The sequence below is a fragment of the Vigna unguiculata genome, chromosome 6 (genome assembly GCF_004118075.2).
Source record: "Vigna unguiculata cultivar IT97K-499-35 chromosome 6, ASM411807v1, whole genome shotgun sequence".
In the NCBI taxonomy this organism is placed as follows: Eukaryota; Viridiplantae; Streptophyta; class Magnoliopsida; order Fabales; family Fabaceae; genus Vigna; species Vigna unguiculata.
Genome location: NC_040284.1, coordinates 19436172 through 19456552, shown reverse-complemented (window position 1 = coordinate 19456552; position 20381 = coordinate 19436172). Strand labels below are relative to the sequence as shown.

Sequence of the window (20381 nt, the reverse complement as noted above, 5' to 3'; positions counted from 1 at the left end):
ATCCTTTAATATTTTTAAAAAACTACTTTATCTCATCCTTATGTACATATTTATTATTCTTAACTGTCAGTAGTTAATATTCGATAGGTTTAAATACCTTTTTGGTCTTCATTTTTGTAGTATTTGTCGTGGATGGTCCTCATTTTGACAAAATGTTTTAAATGGTCCTCATTTTTACAGAATATTTAAAATGATCCTCATTTTCGCAATTCATGTTTTATTTGATCATTTTCTGTAACGTCGTTTAAATTATTAACGGAAGGTGGCACAATTTGTATTACGGTGTGTTACGTGTACTGTACAGGTGTAGTAATTAGATATTTGGGAATAAATAAGTGAGCTAGTGTTTTGGTAAGCAATGTTTGGACACTTGGTGAGTTTTGACAATCTTGTTTCTCCATTTTCAATTGGTGTTGTTGCAATCTTCTTCTTCCTGCAATCCCATTATATAGGTATGTTACGGTCCCAATCTTCTTCCTTTACCTCTAGTTGTAATCGTTGGAGGCAACAGTGTTGTATAACTTCGTGCACTGTTGGTGGTTCAATGACAAATGGATTAACCCCGACTTGTAACTGCGGAGAGATGACAGCTTTGAGGATGGCAAGAACTCTAAATAATATTGGTAGAAAATTTTGGGTACAATTTGTTTTTATTTTTATTTTAATAATAATTTGGTTTTAATTTTTGGTTTATTGATTTACAGAGTGGTGGTTCCAATCATGTGGGCTGCAACTTTTTCAAATGGTGGTGTTGATGAAAAGGATGTCATCATCATGACACAAATGAGGCATATTAATGATTTGGAGAAGTTATTGAAGGTTGATGAGAAGAGGTTACAATTAGTAATAGGGTTCCCTTGTGTTGTTATTGTATTATTTGTACTGTTATTGTGTGTAATCTTTTAAAGTTCAATCTGTTTTGTATTATTGTTAAATGAAGAAATGAATGAGTTTGATTCTGTTGATATTAGTCCCAACATGTTCAAAATGATATCTTAATCTGAGCATTGAATAAGTAAGTGATATTGATCTAAGCTTGGAAAAAATTAAATTTATCTAACTGGAAAAAGTTAAATTCATAACATCAATTAATCCTCATCAAAATGCACTACATTAATGTTTGGCAAAAGTGAAATTGAACGAAGTTGAAGAAAAGTCAAAATGAAGTACATCAATAATGAATTATACATCAGAAATTCTAAAAAATAACTAAGACGTTTGTAGCTGCTATCATGACATCTTCCTAATCTGTAATTTCATCCTAAACTGCTGATATGGTTCTTCTGGTGTTGGTAGTGATGCTGCTTGACTCTCCACTTCATTCCTTAGTGGTTGAGTTGTTTGAGTTTTAGCAGTTGGTGCATTCTCAGTAGTTGGTGCATTCTCAGCAGTTTGGGTATCTGGTGTAATTTCAGCAGGTGTTGCAGTCTGTTCATTCACAGGCTTATCTGGGCAATTGTTCCTGTTATGTCCAATCTGACGACATATGCTACATTTTTTTCCTTTGTTGATTTGTGTGTTATCCTTTCTCAACTCCCACTCTTCCAACCTTCTTCTTTTCTTGGGTCTTCCTGATAAGACCCTCTTATGAAGAAATTTCCCAAATTGCAAAAATTTTCCCTAAATTGATAAATTAACGTTAATTAACATAGGTACAGTACACGTAACACACCCTAATATAAACCGTGTCACATGTACAATGCTCCGTTAATGATTTAAACAGTGTTACAGAAAATTACCAAATAAAACACGAAAATGATGATCATTTTAAACATTCGGTACAAATGAGGATCATTTTAAACATTCTGTCAAAATAAGGATCATCCGCAACAAATACTACAAAAATAAGAACCAAAAAGATATTTATGCTTTTACATTCTCATCTCGTAATTCATATTCTCTTGTGAAAACAATACGAATATTTTATCATCCCACATTGCATAAGAAATGAACTTTTAAAACAAAGTATCAAATGAACTTTTCCTTTTTTTTTCTAAAGATATTGTTTATTTAGTTTGGTATATATATATATATATATATATATATATATATATATATATATATATATATATATATACTTTAATTAGATACAATTATTATACTTCACATTATTAATTAAAACACCCATTTTTGAACTTTAATTTTAAAGTGTTTTTTAAACTAAAAGAATTGGCCATACGTATGTTCTGAGGTGTGAGAGTGTCTTATGATTTTGAATATAATTATATTCGATGAAAATAACTAAATGATAATATAAGGCTTAATTATTAATGTGATTTATATATTTATATTTATGATTCACTTTAATCTTAGTATTTTTTATTTGATTGAGTTTTAATACCTTTTAAGTAAAATCAATTAGGTTATTTTGGTAAATTGACGTTTAATAATGGTGGAATGTATCTAATATGAAAATTTAAAATGAATCACATGTAAAATGGTTTGGAAGGTGCTTTAAAAATTTAGAAGTGTCTTGGGTTAATTTATCAAAAAGAGATCATTTCTTTTTCTATATTACTAATTTGGGTCGCTTTTTAAAAAAATTACAAATAGCTAGGGGTTAAATTGTATTTCGTGTGCATGACATTATTTTAAAATTATTGTCATTGGAAAACTTTAATCTTATAAACATTTTTGGTAAATTAATCGGTATTTTGCGTTAACCCATAAAGATATGTATATGTAAAATTTCACCAATCAATAATTAATTTTTAAATAATTAGATATTGTGACAATTACTTCAAAATCACACTAAAAGTGTTATTTAGTAAAATAGACCGTGTACACTTTAATACAATTAATGTATTAATATATTAAAATTAAGCTACTAATATTATATCAAGACAATTTCAATAAGCCATCTTAGAATACAACTGTGAATGAAAACTTTACTAGTCAACTATACACACTTCAATACAAAAATATTCATTAGATAAAGTACATGCAACATCTTAAAAAAAGGAAATATTTTGAAATTGAGAGTTTAATAAAATTGGAGGACTTAAATAATGGTAGGTGGGAACATCTCTTCTTCAGGAGAAGCAACTACTAGTCTTACAACTAACACTTTACAACAAAGGTTTTTTTTTTTTTTTTTTCTTCCAAGTAAGGTAGCAACTACCATATATTTCAATCACTTGTCAAATATCAAACCCGTTATTTGTATCCAAATAAATCATAATTATTTAATGCAAATTGATTTTAACATTAAAATATTAATTTGCAAAAGTCTATAACTGAATAACTTGTACCTTTGTGTTGTTTTAAATGTTTTGGAGGACATTGAATGATTATGTCATGTTGTTATTATTAAAGGTAATGGTCCATTAACTTTGTCTCACACACATTTGTAAGATGTTTTATTAAGTTTTAAATTATGAGTGATTTCCAACACAACAAATTTAGGGATGTCAATGAATCGAGTTAGAGACGGATAATGACTATATGCAATTCGATCGTTAACAAAAAAGTTAACTTGTTACTTGCATCATTATTTGTTAAGTACTCGTTTAAAAAATACCTATAGATTTCTTAAAATCCACGTACATATGTAGATACTTGTGATACACAAATACGATAAGTGTATCGGATACCACACATATCTGATACATTGATACGTAAATTTTCAAAATAATAGAATGTGATACGTGATAGACATGTGATATATGAATATTAAAAATTGTAGAATAATTCTTAAAAACATAAAAAAAATATGATTATTAAATGTGAATCAAAATTAAAACTATATGTACTAAAGTTGTCAACATAAAAAATATAAATTATTGTCAGTATAAAAGTACCATTACGAGAAAATTCTTAAATAATAATCAATTTTATTAACAAAAAATATGTTAAAAACCAATTTAGAGACCAATTTTCTAATTAGAAACTAATTTTTTTTAATAGCCAGAACCTGATAACTAATGTTAGAGACCAATCTAGAAGTCAATTATTTTGGTAGTCAAAACTTTGGCAACTAATGTTAGTGACCAATTTAGAAACAAATTCATATACAGACTATTTTAATTATCAATTTAGAGACCGATTATAATTTTTTAAAACTATTTTAGTTGTCAATAATTTTTAGTTTTTAAATTGATACATAAATTTGTCATTATATAGTGACTAATTGTTTTTTGTTATTAAAATTGATCATTATTCAAATATTTGTTTTGTGGTGTACTACGACTTTATAAATTATATATTTCATTAATAAATATCAATAAAGTATATTAAAGTATTAGACACATATGTGTCGGACATGGACCCAAGTTGAAGTATTGATGCATCATAGTACCCATATAAAAAAGTATATTTTATAAATCTCTAAAATAAAATTGAAATAAAATTAAAAAATATAAAAATATAAATTAAATTTTAATTTTAATTAAACTTAATCTAATAAATATAAATTATTTTATAATTTTATTTATATATAATATAATAAATATAAATATAAAATTATTTTTAATAAAATTTAACTTAATTTAATATAAATTACATTTTAATTTTAATTTTTATGAATAATAAATACATACGAATACAAATAATATGATAGCGTGTTTAACTCGTTTATTAACAAATATTAAAATATCCATATTACTTACAAATAATAAATACTCGTAATACAATAATACCCGTGAAGACATAATTTTTGTCATCTACAAACAACCATTTCATTGCAGACAAAATGTAAAATGTAAGTTGAAGAATTAAGTGAGATGAAGAAGAAATTAGCAACCATCTTGTAACTCAATAAAAAATATTTGAGTGAAAATACAATGATGATTATAAAAGGATGAACATGAATGATGTTATTCAATTTGTCATTTTATGATTTATTCATGTTAATGCAAAGATGTTAAAATATTTTTGTCAGAACAAGATTTTATTTCATACACCACCCAAAATCTCACCTCAAAGTAAGTTTATTACATTACTAACTAGTTGCAGTTAGGGAACCCAATAAACCCGTTTCACAATGTTCAACGCGTTTTAAAATATCTTTTACAAGTTTAGATTAAATTCTTTTATGAAATAAAAAAAATTAACTAAATTATATAAAAGAATATAAATGTATTATACTATAGTATGTCATTTCGACTGATTAGATTATATATTCATCAAATTAAATTAATTTCGTTAGAAACTTAATTATTTCAAATGAATTATAACTTGTGAAACAATTCACTACCATTCAAATTAGATGATGAGATAATAATATTTTAACTCACTTTTTTTATCCATTTTTAATCTATCATTTTAATTATTTTTCAATTATTTATTTTAATTTTTGAAATAATGTGGTGTGATAATTTAAAGATAATTAAAATGACAGATTAAAAGTAAGTAAAAAAAATGGGTTAAAATATCATTATCTTTATATTTTATTAAAAAATATTAAAATTTTTTAAATGTGAATAAAATTAAATACGATTCACTTTATTCACAAATTAAAAGATTTAATAAAAATAATATTTAAATAATTTATATTTTTAATTATTTATGTATCAAATTATATATGTTGATATTTTATTTTTTAATTGTATTTTTATAATAATATTTGATGAAATAATTAAATACTTTGTTTATACAGCTGTATAAAAGTAGATTTAGTTAATTAAAAAAGAAAAACAATCTTAAATGATCCACTAATCTATAGTAAATTAAACCAAACTTCAAAATTTTCAACTCATAAAAATAAAATCAGATTGAGTTAACTCATATTTAAAACATAAAAAGTGAAGTGAATCATGACTCACTTTTAGCACCCTAAAAGATACAAAATGAAAATTTCATTTTATTTCTCTTTCAACTAAAATTGATACACAAAACTTTTCACAAAACAAACATATCAAACTAATAAACATAAATATAGAAGCATTCAGATAAATTATCAAAATTTCTGAACAGAAACGTCATTTTTCTAGGCAAATTAAGGTAATTATTGATGTTAGAACAGAGAAACAAGAAGGGTATTAAACTTTGTAATTAAAAAAAAATTGTTGAAACCTTCACATAAAGGGATCAGTCTTTTATGGAGAAATGTAACACTCTTGATAAAATATTATGATTTTTTAATATTATTTTATTTAAATAAAATAAATCTCACAAAATAATAACATCTAAAAATGATTGTTATTTAACTAGATTGTTTTAAAATGTATCATGTTAACATGTACAAGTTTTCTATCAAACTAATAAATTCAAAATTATAAATTTTTGATAAAATTGTTTTCAACCTTTTAGTAGTTTCACGTGCATTAAGTCAATATGAGTTTCAACAAACATTCTAAATTTAACATATTATTAATTGTTTATCAAAGAAAAATTTCCTTAAAAGTGACTTCTATTATAAGTAATAAATATAAAAAGTTGGTGTATTCCATTCCAAAATATGATATTTATACGATGTTGAAATAGATATTAATTAAACTAAGAAATTTAAAAGAGATATGGAAAGAGAAAAGCTAAAAAGATAAAGTTTCTTAAGAAAATAATGAAGAAAGAGAAAAAAAAATGAATCTCAGAGTCTTATAGAATAAAGTTATAAATAATTAAAAAATGAAAAAATGAAAATTATATAAATAAAATCCATGAACCACATTTTATACAATAAAGAAAACTAAGAAACTAAAATTATGGAACAAAACTAAAAACCAAAATTAAGAATATTGTAAAAAAAAGTACAATTAAACCTAATAAGATATATCAATGAAATAAAAAGTGGAGACCTCAATATCACACAAAAATAAAAAGAAAAAAAGAAAATGCTACTACTTTTATCTCAGGTTATTTGCAGTTTTAATAATTTTATCTAAAAATCGTATATGTTTTCAGGTGACAATATATTATTAATCAATATGATTAAAAATGTATATTGTATACATTTTTTCAATAATTAATGAATAAGTGAAGTAAATGAAATGTATTTATTGAGAGTAAAATAATTTTAGTAAAAATAAGTGTATTATAATGATTTATATTATTTATTATACCTTTGACTTTTCCACGTGGCGCTCAAATATGAAGACACTGTATGGATTAACGACCTTGGCACGTAACTGCAGAGGAACCGTATCCGAGTTGCTCGACCCGTATATTTGAAACCGTACCAAGTGACCCGATTCGTTATCATCTTCTTTGTTCGGTTTTGGTTCTTCTGAGACTAAAAAGCAAAAGATCACTACAAACAAACCCTAAAATCTGCAGCTCAGTTTCCTCCACCGGGCGTTTGTCGAATCGAAATTCGTAGAGCAAATCGAATGGGGAAGAGAAAAGAGCGTCGTCTCGCCGCTCTCAGCAACTCCGGTCGCCGAGTCAAACTCGATCTTTTTGCGGAACCCTCTGGTAGTCACTACCTTTGCTTCCTATAACCTCTCTTTTGGATTTTCAATTTTTTATTCTGTGATTTTTTTCCTATTAGTTCGAATTCGAAAACCCTGATTTTGGTCCATGTATTTGCTGATTATGATTTTTTTTATTTGTACTGTTACTGTTTTTTAAGGTTTTGTTAGAGTTTAATTGAGAATGAAAGTAATATGATTTGTACGTGAATTTTGAACGAGATAGTTTATCCATTTCAATGTCTCTATGATATTTTCCCTGTTGTATTATTTTTTCTTCATTTTTATTTCTTTTATGTTTTACTGGAAGTGATTGTAGTATGACTTGTTCGTGGTTAGTCTAGTGTTCCGAGACTGGAATGAGTTGATATATGCATGTTACAATGATACTTGTCTTATCTTACCAGACTGTATTGTTCATGCTTTCCGGGGTTTCTCGCACGTGTTTTTTTTTCACATTGTCGTTGGTTGAAATTAGGCGTTTGCTGTTGTTACTTATGTTTTTTGTCTTAAGCGAAATAAAAAGTTTAGAGTTTTCACATATTTGGGCACTATCTGTTGACTAGTCTCTATCCATGTATTAGTTATTTTGTATGTGTCTGAAAAATAATTGGCGCCAGTGCAATGCTCAATGCGCATGACTTGTAGAGCTATGCACAAGACATATTTCATTTTAGTAGATTACTGATTTTGAAAAGCTATGCTATGAGCGTTGAGCGTAATACACCTGTCAAAGAGGATGCCATGGTTTTTTTTTTTTTTTTGAGAATCAAATTATTGAAATGGATTTTAATACGTTTCTTTACTTCTCATGCTATGTTCTTAATCTGATACCTCCCCAGGAGAGTTGGGTGGCTCCACTCTACATGGTGAAGCTGGAGGAGATACTGATTCTCAACATCGTGATGGGTTACCCAATTCACCCTCATCTTCAGGTGGGTTCTGTCAGTTTTCTCAAAAGGACTATATTTAGAGGACATGAGTGCTCAACATTAAATTGGTGGAAATATGGATCTATATATACAAGACATGTTTTGTTGTTTGCCCCAAGAAACTGTTCGCAGACTGTAGGGCTGCTGTGTGGTCTTGGGAATATTCATTTCAGATGAGGTCGGCCCTGCCACTTTGAAATATGAATGACTCGTAATCTCGTTTTCCCCCCTTTGGCTGCATCAAGGGATTACTGAGGTTCAGACGGTAAAAAGTTTTATCGGTTCGTATGTTTTTGACTTTATTCACTTAATGACTAACTGACATTTCCCATTGTAACAGGTGACTTAGATTATACAAGCTAAAATGCTTGTGAATCTATTTTTCATCCTTGAGTTGCTTTTTGTCTTGTCAATTGTAGCACACCTTTTTAATAGTTTTTTTAAGGCACTTGCTGTTGCATGGTCAGTACTCCAGCATTTCTGTTGTTTCTAACATGCTGGCATCTTGTCTTCAGGTCAAGAACCGCAGAATCCCTTGCTGCTACTTGGGCAATATAGTGATGATGAAGGGGATGACGGATCAAGCAAAAGGCTTAATGATGCGAATTTGCAAAGCCCTGTGCTCAATGAAGAGGTATTCTACGACCTACTAGATATGTGTCTGAGCTTCATATTTGTGGCTTTCCTTGCAGTGCTTAAATTGATATTTCTTGATTTTAATATTCTTCTTGATTGAATCTCTTATGGTGAGAAGGGGTGTGCCACCAATACTTGGCTGGGTTCAATGTTAGTGTTATATTTGAATTGCTCTTTGATGGATTAAGCGTATGCTCTTGTTATTTGAGAGAGTGATATCCTGTTTTCTTGATGGCTATGAATTACAAATTTTTGTGTCTATCATTCGTTAGCAAATTATGTAAAATTTTCAATTCTTGTCCTGTTTTATTTTCTGGTGTCCTATGCTTGAGGTTCACTTCTCTGATGCTGTGATATGAATTTTTTTAGTTTTTAATTTGAGGCTTATGATTTGCAAAAGTTTGAGTACTTCTTTTGAATGGAATTCTGTTTACCATAACTTATTTATAATATAATATGATATTCATATTTATTCAGGGCTTCTATCTAGAAGTATGACTTATGTGTACTCATTTTTTACGTTTCATAGTTAATTTGAGGAAATATTGTATATTGAATGGGGGTGGTGCTTAATTCTACAGTGGGTAAGCTTTGTTTTTATTTACTAGTTATATATTTTGCTGTTTTATTCTTGTCAGGGTAAGGGTGAACTCGATGAAGGCTCCAAAGATGTGAATATCAGTGTCTCTGCAGATCTTGTTACTCAAAATAACGAACTTCAAAATGCAATGCCAAATTCTGCTTCTGTTGATGCCGGATCCTGTGAAAGAAATGGAAGTCACGGTGTTACTGGAAATTTGGAAAATGGATTGGTTTCCAAAGATCAAATATGTGGCTCTGAAAGTTTTGATGAAAGAGTTGTCACTGATGTTGGTATGGGGTGGAAGATCGTGATGCACGAGGAAAGCCAAAGCTATTACTACTGGAACACTGAAACCGGTGAAACTTCATGGGAAGTGCCCCAGGTCTTGGCTCCTGCAGATCAGTTGGCTAGTGACTTGATACCTCATGCTTCTGTTAATGATAAAACAGAGAGTGCTGCTGTTGGTGATAGTTCCAGTGTGCTCTCAACTGTTATGCTGGACACTTCTGCTGCTTTCACTACCGACACTTCTTTGGATGCTACAAGGACTTCTCATAAAGAGTTGTATGGTCATGGGTCCCAAATGAATGAAGGTAGTGTTGAATTTAGAAGTCAAAATCAGGGTTCTGATGTTAATGGTAATGAATTGACAAGAGATGACGGTCATATGAATATATTCGAAGGTGAACATCATTCATCTGTTTCCAAGTTTAGTGTTGAAGAACAGCAAGTGGACCTTGATTTTCCTTCTCGTCTTGTGAATCAATGTGAGAGTTTGTTAGAGAGGCTGGAATCACTGAAAAAGTATGTATATAACGTTAGTGGCTCTTTATTATTTATTTTCAGAATTGTGTTTGATTATTTATTTGTTTCATAATGTGAAAAGCTTTTTCTTCCAGTTCCAGATTTAAGTAACTAACAGAATACTGAACAGGTCAAAGGAAAATCTGCAAGGCCAGGAATTCTTGTCAAAGTACATGCTAGAGATCGAGATTAGGCTTTCTGATATTAGGTGTCTTGCTTCACATGGATCATCTTTGCTTCCTTTTTGGGTGCATTCTGACAGAAAGATAAAATTGCTTGAAAGTTTAATCAACGATGATTTGCTTGAAACTGGTAAATCTTCACATGATGAAGTTGAGGATAAACATGTTCCTGTCTCTGAAGAATTGGGGGACCAACTGAATGGTATGGAACATGAGTCTGAGGTAGATCAAAGTAAGAACAAAGGGAGCCTTCTTACTTCTGAAGCTTGTAATGGATCTCAGGTTGATGGTTCAGCTGTAGTTGTAAAAGATATCGACGATAAAGTTTTTACCAATAGTCAGCATGTTCCATCGTCTAGTTCTCCTGGTAGTCATATGGAAACATGTGTAGAGATTAATTCAAAAGTTGAAGCAGTTATAAATCCTCAGGAACCAATTCATAAACATGGGTATGTATCCGGTGAAGATGTTGATATGGATGTTGATATGGAAGTCGAAGATATCAATACCTCAGACAATACTACTGTCATGGATGTGCCTGTTGCAAATGATTCTGTGCAAATAAATCAAGTGGTTCAGTTGAATCCTCCTATTGACTACCATTCTGTGTTGCTTGAAGAGGGTGAGTTTGTTGTTCCTCCCCCACCAGATGATGAATGGATTCCTCCTCCACCCCCTGATAATGAGCATGTGCCTCCACCACCTCCGCCAGATAATGATCAGGTGCCTCCTCCACCTGGCGACCCGCTACCACCTTCTTATAGTGTTCTACCATCTTATGCGGAGACAGGGCAGCCCCTTTCCTATGCCCAATATACTCTATCTTATCCTGGTGTTGCTGTTGAATATTATGGTCAGACAGCTGCTGAAGTCCCAAGCAGTAATATATATGGACAAATTGCTATGCCCCCTGCACAGATTTACTATAATAGTGCGGTTCCTAACATGTATAGTGAAAATCCTCAAGTTATGATCAATCCAACTGACACTGTTGCTTATTATGATGTTCAAGATGGTAGGTTTGTATTGGTACTCTATGACAGTCAAGCAATTTCTATTTTTCTATTACTGTAAATATTCCTGTCCGACTATGAGTAATTCCAACATTTCTTCAAATCAATGTGGTTTCCTTTAATTTTTCAGGAGCTGGTTCAAAGCCCATACCTGCTATCAATATTAACGGTTCTGGTGTTGGTGGGGCCAACTGGGTATCTAGTGATGTTCCGTCCACCTCATCTAGTATCCAGGCACCTGCAACTGTTTCAGTTGATGAAGGTGTCTCATTACCTCCAGCTTCTTCTGAAACTGCTGCAGAAAATAATGCCTCATCAGTAGTTTCTAAAGCCCAATCTAAAGGTAAACATGTCAAGGAAGAGTCAGTCTGGTGTTACTGCTTGGTTGATCCTGTTTCAAATTCAGTTTTTAAAGTTGAGAGAGGCTGGCTGGTTTTGTTGGCAATCTAAGGGTTCTAGAACACATACTAGGTTTATTAGGTATTATATCATGTTTTTAATAGTTGACTATATTCAGTTCCAAGTATTTGGTAGTGTTGTTTTAACCTTCTTCCTCCCTCCTTGTGTTGGCTGACAGTAATATGAGTGTTTTATTTGTATGCACGCTTTTCCATTTGTGGATTGTGAGGTTAAATCATGTTTTCAAATTGTCCACTCTTAGACAATGCATTTTTGGTATTCTTGATATCCATTGATAATTAGGTTTATTTATTTTTCAAGCATCTGCATACAGTTTCTTCCTAATTGTTTTTATTCGTTCATCCTTGTAAATTTGAATGATGTTTGCGCCCGTGAAGCTACATGATAAATAGCAATCCTACCATTCTTGATTCTTACCTTTCCTTGTTCTCAGTTGCTCGGACTAGGAAGCGAGCAGTTGCAGTTGGATCCTCGTTAAAGTCTAATAAGAAGGTTTCAAGTTTGGTAGACAAGGTAGGATTTTTTAAAATAAAATATGTATATTTTCTTCTTTTGTTCGCTGTATTATGTCCTCTTCGACGTGAAATTGATCTTAGTTTCTAATATTTGACCTTTCTGCACTCTTTCTGTTGTTTATCATTATCAGTGGAAGGCAGCTAAAGAGGAGATGCTTGAAGAAGAGGAAGAACCTGACAGTGTGTACGAGGCCTTAGAAAGAAAGCGCCAAAGGGAAATAGAGGTTTGCATGTGGAACTTACCTTCATTAAACGTTTCAGTCTTCCAGATCTTTGTCTCTCAATTTCCTTTGATTTTAGGAGTGGCATGCCAAGCAAATTGCAAGTGGAGAGGCCAAAGATAATGCTAATTTTCAGCCTCTTGGTGGTGATTGGTATGGAACTCCAGAAACCTTTAATTTCACATCCACCCCTTGTCCATCTTGCACACAATAATTAGATTTCTTGTTTTCAGGCGAGAGAAGGTCAAACGTAAGAGAGCACAAGCAGCAAAAGAATCTGTTAGAAAACCGCAAGATGCTATTAAGCAGAACCAACAACAACCTGATCCGACTGAACTCGCCAAGGGTCTCCCAAGTAATTGGCAGGTGTGTTCTCATTATCCTTTCTAACGCGCTCTTCAAAACAATCGCATTTAGTATATTAGTTTGTGAAATGCTGCTGCAATATCTGTTGTCACTTCCAGAGGGAGAAATTTGATTTGAGGAGGATGGGTTAAAAGCACTTCTTTTTATTATAGAATTTATATTTCTTCAACTGAGCTAACTTGTGGTTAACTTTTCTTGAGTGTTTTCAACTACTAGCAAACATGTTTCTCTATAGAGTCGTGTTTGGTTTTATGTTTTGGTTGTGATTTTCTGAAGCAAATAGTCATAAGTCATAACCATAACTTCTGTATACCGAACGTGATTAATTTTCTTAATAAACCATGAAACTGAGTCATTTTGATCTTTTACTCATTTTTACTTGGTATTCAGGCTTATTGGGACGATAGTACAAAGCAGGTTTATTATGGTAACACCATCACCTCGGAGACAACATGGACTAGGCCAACAAGATGAGCAGTGATCATTGGCTAACAAAGGATTTGAATGCTTAGAACTTTTTGTTTCTCTTTTCCTCGTATTGTATTACTAGGCTTTAATTAGTGTCTGGGGGGCATGCTAGAAAACCAAGATATTTGATTTATTCCTGACTTTTTTATTTACTGCGACAGCGCATTTCTAAATAGCAGCGCACTTTTTTGTTTGAAAAGGTGGTGGTGGTGGTGCAGAATTTAACCATGGTAAATACCGTTATTCTGGACCATTTTTTGTGTGTATAATTCAAAGGAAAGGAGGGGATATATAAGACGTAGTAGAGCTGTTTCCACAAATTTCTTCATGAGGATTTCCTATACGAATTTTTAATTTATTTGTAAGGTAGAAAAATAAAACTTAGGAAAATATTTATTTACTTTTAATTTTAATTTAAGAAAAAATTAAGGTAATTTTTTATTTCAGGTGTTTTTTCTCTATGAAAAAGCTTGTTGAAATATAAGTTCGAAATTTCATGGAACTGGTTTGCAATATATAGTAGTACAAATGAGCCATGGAATGGAAAATAATATAAATCGGTTAAAATTTGTAAAATTTGGTGAAAATCAGTGATCAACTTTTGCAACATTCGCTTTGTCTCAATAAAAATAATGTGGAGACACTTACTTCAGTAACATGCTCTTTCTTTCTTTTTATTTTTCACTTTTTCTGTATCAATGTAAAATTTTAACGAGCAACTCAATTTTTACTGTTAATTTAAGAGCGATAAAAAAGTAACACTTTAAAGTTAATATATTTTTTAGTCTTAAATTTTATTTTTTTAATAAATTTGGTTATTTCTAGTCGAAAATTTTATTAAACTTTTATTTTTATATTTGTATTTTTTTTTTCGTTAACATGTGAGATTTTATGATTAATTAAGTTATTAGACTTTTCATATTCTAATTTCATCAATGACGATTAAAAGTTACTAATTAGAGATGGTAAGATCCACTATCTTTTGTTCATCAGGAAAACCATACAAAATGCAAGAGCAATGAATATGCGTGGATATACAGTTACTTGCGTGAATCTTTCACTGGTGTCCATTAACTCTATTTTCAGGTTTGTAAAGTGACAATTTAGAATGAATTACCATTATTATTATAAATTTAATACAATGAAATGCTTACCAAGACATAGACAAGGGTCCAATAACTTATATTATCGTGTTCCATGATTCCATTGTTGTGTAAGATAAGGGATGAAAAACTCCATTTAGGTCAAAAACTAGCTACTACAGTTATGCCAAGGCTAATCAGATACTTATTAATACATTTCCTCATACTAAAGTTTCAAGTGGAATTACAAAATTCTACGCATTACATCATCTCACGCAAGCGCAGAACCTCAATTGACCAATGCAATCTATGGTATGCATATATGACTGAGGAAATTAAAGAATACTTCAAGTAAAGCATGCATTTGTAGTGTGACCTATTCTTCTTCACCTTCTTCGGTCATCCCCGTATGTGTCTTCAGTTTCCTTATCCTTTAAGAAACCAAGAAAAGCAAGAAACCCAAAAAAGAAGAATCCACCAGACCAGTTGCCTCCACCTCCGCCGCCTCCACCACCACCATCATCATCATCACGAGGCGGAAATCCAGTTCCTCCATCGTCAAGCTGTGGTGACTTCTCCTTTCCTGAAAATTGAATCAAATCATGATGGAGTTAACTTTATTTTGAAGGACTTTTGCTCAATTTTCCATGTTAGGCTGCATGGTACTTCTTTTGGAAGGGACAATAAAGGCTTGTTTGGAGAAACTTCACCATAAGCACTTCTAGAGAGAAAAGTAAAACGGACAAGTCGGATTAGTTTCTCCATAACCTAAAATTAGTTTATAATGAGTTAATTTGTAGAAGTCATTTCAGATAAGCTTTTCCAAAATCTGACTTATAATTCATATATAAGATAATTTTAGCTTTGAAGAAGCTAAACTTTATTCTCTCTCCCGGAAGTGCTTATGAAGAAATTTCCTCTAAACAGGTCCTTAATTATTAGTTAAAAATAGACAAATAAATTGAAAAACAGGAAGGGATATGCCCTGACTAAAAGGACTCAAAAAATCAGTAATGATGGTCATCAGCAATTACCAGGAATATGAGTAATTGTAGGGGCTTCTCGAGTAACAGTTTGGGTTTGCTCTGCACCACATCTTGCATTCTGCACATATCAGAGGATGCTAGTAAATGCATGATCTATCAAATATAGTTTTTATATTATAATTATGTGTATGTACAAAAAAAACATTTCAGCACATGTAAATTCTTTTAAACATTCTTAGGATAAAAACAGGGAAAAAATAGCAAGAAAAATGTCTTCAGGGTAAGGGACTAAAAGTACAGAAATGGTTAAGCTTAGATATTTACAGACAGAAGACAGATAACACATCAAACAAAGCATGTAAACCTTGGTTGCACATTGATGTATGATTTTTAATGCCTTAAAGTGGCCATTAAAGACAATTTGCCTCAAATGAAGTTTTCCCCAAGTGGTTAGACTTTATATGCCTACTAGTACTGAACAAAACCAAGATCTATGTGAAAAATATCAAAGTTAGGGGACTTGGCCTACTGGAAGGTGTTAAAAGAATCAAAGATGAACTTTAGAAAGTAAAGAACATTACCAAAGCTGCAGAACATATTATAGTTGCTGTTTGAGGAGAGCGAGCTCTTGCACCAAATGGAAAATGTGCACAACTAGGAGATATTGAATTATTAGTTGTCCATGATCGTCTTGGTAAACTCAATGAGGTAACAACATTCTGCTCATTGTGGTGGCCACCTCTTCTTACCGCTAGCAAAAATACAATCACTGTTACATTAATAACTGTAACCATACAAATAGAGAGAGCAAATGTATATGAAAGCAGTTCATTTTACACAAATGCTGACAATGGGACAGCCTAAACTAAACCTTCACCTCACACTGAATCCAATCCATTGTGTAATGAAGAAATAAGATGAAATTTTTACATGAAAGTGGATATGTTGAAAATATCAGATTTCAAACATGGACATGTTGATGCTTGGATCATAAAGCTACCAATAATGCAGTGAAACATGCACTGATTTTGTTTGCAGGGAGAAAAATTCACAGTCAAGATTGCTCAATCTGGACCTCTGGTCACACTACCACAGCCTAAAAACTTTTGTTGGCATGATCTCACATTCCTATAAAGTATAAAAGGGCTCATGCGTGTAAAATGGAATGGAACATATTCATCGATGAGTATTGCTTCAAGGACTTCTATGTGCAGGAATTGTGAAACAGATGCAAAATAAAAGTGATGAGAAACTGTAATTTCTTCCATACTTTATCCTAAACAAAAGTTTAAATTGAAATACAACAAAAGTCATAAATTGTCATTACCTGGTGGTAATAGGGACAAAGCAGTAACAGCACTAGTAGCGAGCATTGATAACAGCTGACATGAAAACAAAATTTGACTTCAGAAAAACAAAAAGTTATATGTATAACTGAAGAAAATAGAAGATAATATCATTAAACAATATCAAAAGGCGGAGAAATTCTCTGACAAACTTCCAAGATGATAATAAAAGATCAAAACACAACCAAAAAAAGAACCCAAGACTGAAAATCAGCATAGATTATTATAGTTTTCTTTTTTAATGAAAAAATGTTTAGAGTGACTGTATGACAGAAGGCTCTCCACATTCCACAGTCAGCTTACAGTTATCATGGGCAAATGGTTGAAGATGAACTCCATTTACACAACTTTTATAGTTAAGTGATGATTAGATTGCCAGCAGATTCAATTATCCAATGCAAATAAGAAATCAATGTCATCATCATCTTCTACTCTTCAAACTTCAGCTTCATTGATTTAAAAAACATTCTCTACCACTTCCTACCCATTTTGTTTAATGTGAGAACTTTCATAGGAGGGCAAACACACATAGAAAAGACCACTAGCAAGAGGAAATCAGAACTTTTTTAAGTAGAATGCATTCATTGTCTATAATTGGAATAAAAATTGCTTTACACCAGTCTCAAGTTCTTATTCACTTCACCATACATCCTACGAATCGGGTGCAAATGCTTTCTCAACATAAAAACATTTTACACCGCTGCCCAAGAATATGAATCATTGCAAAATAATTAAACAAGTCTGACCTCTCAAAATATAATCAACTTGACATTTATCAAACTCATTAAAAGTCGAAGCACACATCGGTAGATGGCAATACAAATTTTAAATTGTTAGAGCATCCAAATTAAAATCCTATAACACAATTCAAACTCTAATGACTTCAAAATATTTGAAACTCTTATCCTATACCAAACCCCTTAAACCTATTTCCAGAACCTCTAAAATTTGATTTTTCTGCATACAGAACACCCTCCAACATAAGTAAAGAAAATAACACAAACACAAAATCATGTAATTTTTCATAACCAACAGCTTCTACTGAAACTCAAAAACGGCACAACAAACCAACCATAGAGTAATAGAGGGGGGCCAAAATGACCATCAAAATTGAACCTTTACGGTAATGTCATATAAAGGAACAAGAAATAATAACGTACCACGCGGGGCGCCGATTTCTTTCAAATTAACGAATCGTACAAAGAAAGTATGAAGGGATTGCAAAATTTGTGTTTCAATTGGGAGCTCCGTCTGAGAAGAGGAAACCCTAATGTAACAGAGGAAGAGGAAGATAGAGGGAATAGAGGAACCAAATTGCTACCAATTCACAAGGAACCTCAAACTTCATCCACATCTTTATTTATTTAGTATTATTAGAACAAAAATGGTTGAGGCGGTCAAATTTTTTATCTATAGCATTATATAAAAGAATTTAATTTTTCAATCTGTCTTTTTATTAACTATTTTTCACATTAATTAATTATTTTATTGACTGTACATGTAAAATATCTTTTAAAATTGAACATTTTTTTATTTAATCATATTTTAAATTTATTTAATTTATTTAATCATATTTTTTAAAGTTTATTTAATTTTTTAATTAAAGTAATTGTATAATAAAAAAATTATAAAAGATAAAAATATTTATAATAAAATTGTTTATATTTATTTTTACAATTATAATACTTTTTTTTTCTACTGTGAACACATATGCACATGAATTTTTATTAGTAATTTCTATTAGTAATAATTATAGAAAGTCATGCATGCGTTTACCCTATTTATAATAATAAAAAATAATAAATTTATTATTATAATTAAAAATAATAATATTTTTTATTTATTTTATATTTAATTTTTTATAATAAAAAATAATAAATTTAAAAAATGATTAAATTTTAAAAAAATTGGTTAAATTGGAAAAATTGTTCAATAGTTCTTTACAAAATTAAAAAAACAACAATCTTAATTCCTATAGAATAGTTGTTTTCTATAACAAAAGTAGATATGAAAATTTAAAATTATAATAAAATATTGTTAATTAAATATTTATTATGTGACATCCATTTGTGTTTTTAAATTTTTTCTAGGATGATTAAAAATGTCCAAGACCACCTCATTTGTTCTTTTTCTCTTGAAGATCTCCTTTTTTTCACTAAACTTTTGCTCAACTTCTCTCATTCACCCAAAACAACTCGCTCACTCTTTTTTTCTGTCTAAGTCGAACACGAAATCTCCATTTCTTTCCCTTTTAATTTTGAATTCCCGAAGTTTCTGGTCTGATTCAGATTTGTTGTCATAAACCTCACTATTTTCTCTCTTTGTTTTTGGTTACCAATCCTTAAGTTGTAGTCATGCTATGGTCCTCTCCTATTGGGACTTGTTTTGTTAGGTTAGCACTTGTCAAGGTAAGGGAAGTTAGGGTTCAAAGCTTTTTAAGAGTATTGCATGTTTTTGGATTCTGAATCATGTTTACAATGCCTGTTTGATGTTTGTGTTGTATAAAAATGAGTTGGGTGTTGTCTTGCTTGTGTTTTTAGGTTTGCATGCGTGATCAGGTGAGAATCCTGAAACCTGCTATTTTCGCCCAAGTGAGCAATTCTTACCTAAGCAAGAGTAGCAGAAACTCACCTTTGTCTCTGTTCAAGTTGTCGCTCAAGCGAGGAGCTTCATTTCTTAGTGAAGAGCAATTTCGCTCAGGCAAGAAGGTCTCACTTAAGCGAAAACTCTTACAGTGTTCAATGATCGAGCTCTCGTCCAAGCGAGAATGCCTAGCTTAAGCGAAAGAACATTTTAAGCGCATGCTTATGGCTTGAACGAGACTAGTGTAGGGACGTGTTTCATTACTTGCTCTCTTCTCTGATTTGTTGTTTGATTTCTTAAGGGTATGATATATGATGTGGCATTTAGGATTGTATTTCATATGTTTGGCATGAGATGATAATGTTTTGAGATAACATGTGGATTGTGTGTGGGGATTTCATGGAGAAATCCTTTTTTATGATGAAGTAGTGTGTGTGATAACTTAAGGATTCGAGTAAGACTGTATCCTAACACTCTAATTTATTCAATCAGACTTACTTAGAGTAGACTGGTTCATGTAGTGAGAGTAGCAGGAAGTCATAATCTTTGACAAAGATACTGACCTTAGATGATTATGGACTAACCTTGTGTGTGGTAGGGTGAAACTCATTGGCAATGACTCTGCAGAGCAGTAAAGGCCACCACAAGTGCAAGCAACCAATGAATCCGATTTCATTACACGTCTCCTGATAATTGAGTTAAAGGATCTGTCATGGTTTGCTGTCACATGTTGCTTGTGTTTAATAATTTGCTTGGTTAAGTATATGTTAAATTTTTTTTTCTCTAGCTTACCCTTTTCCTGTTTGTGCTATGTTTTCTTGTGGTGTTTTCCTTTTTACAATGATCACCATTGATGGTATGGGCAGATGTGGAGAACCTTGGTGATCATCATGATGAT

At 31.2% G+C, this 20381-nt stretch overlaps 2 protein-coding genes across 6 annotated transcripts; one reads left to right on the top strand and one right to left on the bottom strand.

Annotated features, from left to right (window-relative positions):
* The first annotated feature begins 7159 nt into the window (after nt 1-7159).
* Nucleotides 7160-13806, top strand: LOC114187878. 4 transcript variants are annotated; one of them, XM_028076270.1, is made up of 11 exons: nt 7160-7350; nt 8189-8281; nt 8794-8912; nt 9553-10301; nt 10432-11498; nt 11627-11839; nt 12350-12429; nt 12563-12655; nt 12732-12805; nt 12886-13018; nt 13409-13806. In XM_028076270.1, the coding sequence occupies exons 1-11, from the start codon at nt 7266-7268 to the stop codon at nt 13490-13492; spliced, it is 2790 nt and encodes a 929-aa protein (XP_027932071.1). In that variant the 5' UTR covers nt 7160-7265; the 3' UTR covers nt 13493-13806. The 4 variants fall into 4 exon arrangements, with proteins under 4 accessions (XP_027932071.1, XP_027932075.1, XP_027932073.1 ...); XM_028076274.1 differs by having other exon boundaries at nt 7168-7350; nt 8189-8534; XM_028076272.1 differs by having other exon boundaries at nt 7168-7350; nt 8189-8543.
* An 841-nt stretch (nt 13807-14647) lies between these two features.
* On the bottom strand, nt 14648-18262 carry LOC114186805 (protein YELLOW LEAF 1, choloroplastic-like). Of its 2 annotated transcripts, none has more exons than XM_028074828.1 (5): nt 18061-18262; nt 16882-16936; nt 16136-16305; nt 15603-15672; nt 14648-15151 (listed from the first exon to the last, which is right to left on the bottom strand). In XM_028074828.1, exons 2-5 carry the CDS (start codon nt 16925-16927, stop codon nt 14955-14957), a joined length of 483 nt encoding a protein of 160 aa, XP_027930629.1. In that variant the 5' UTR covers nt 16928-16936; nt 18061-18262; the 3' UTR covers nt 14648-14954. The 2 variants fall into 2 exon arrangements, with proteins under 2 accessions (XP_027930629.1, XP_027930630.1); XM_028074829.1 differs by having other exon boundaries at nt 16136-16302.
* Nucleotides 18263-20381: the final 2119 nt, after the last annotated feature.

Bases quoted from the DNA above. Each gene is read 5' to 3' on its own strand.
- LOC114187878 (XM_028076270.1), top strand. From the start codon at position 7,266: ATGGGGAAGAGAAAAGAGCGTCGTCTCGCCGCTCTCAGCAACTCCGGT. The intron at 12,430-12,562 runs GTAGGATTTTTT...TATCATTATCAG, and splicing joins TTTCAAGTTTGGTAGACAAG to TGGAAGGCAGCTAAAGAGGA. The intron at 12,806-12,885 runs GTATGGAACTCC...TCTTGTTTTCAG, and splicing joins CAGCCTCTTGGTGGTGATTG to GCGAGAGAAGGTCAAACGTA.
- LOC114186805 (XM_028074828.1), bottom strand. From the start codon at position 16,927: ATGCTCGCTACTAGTGCTGTTACTGCTTTGTCCCTATTACCACCAG. The intron at 16,306-16,881 runs GTAATGACAATT...TATTTTTGCTAG, and splicing joins TTTGTCCCTATTACCACCAG to CGGTAAGAAGAGGTGGCCAC. The intron at 15,152-15,602 runs GTAATTGCTGAT...TTCAATTTTCAG, and splicing joins TACAATTACTCATATTCCTG to GAAAGGAGAAGTCACCACAG.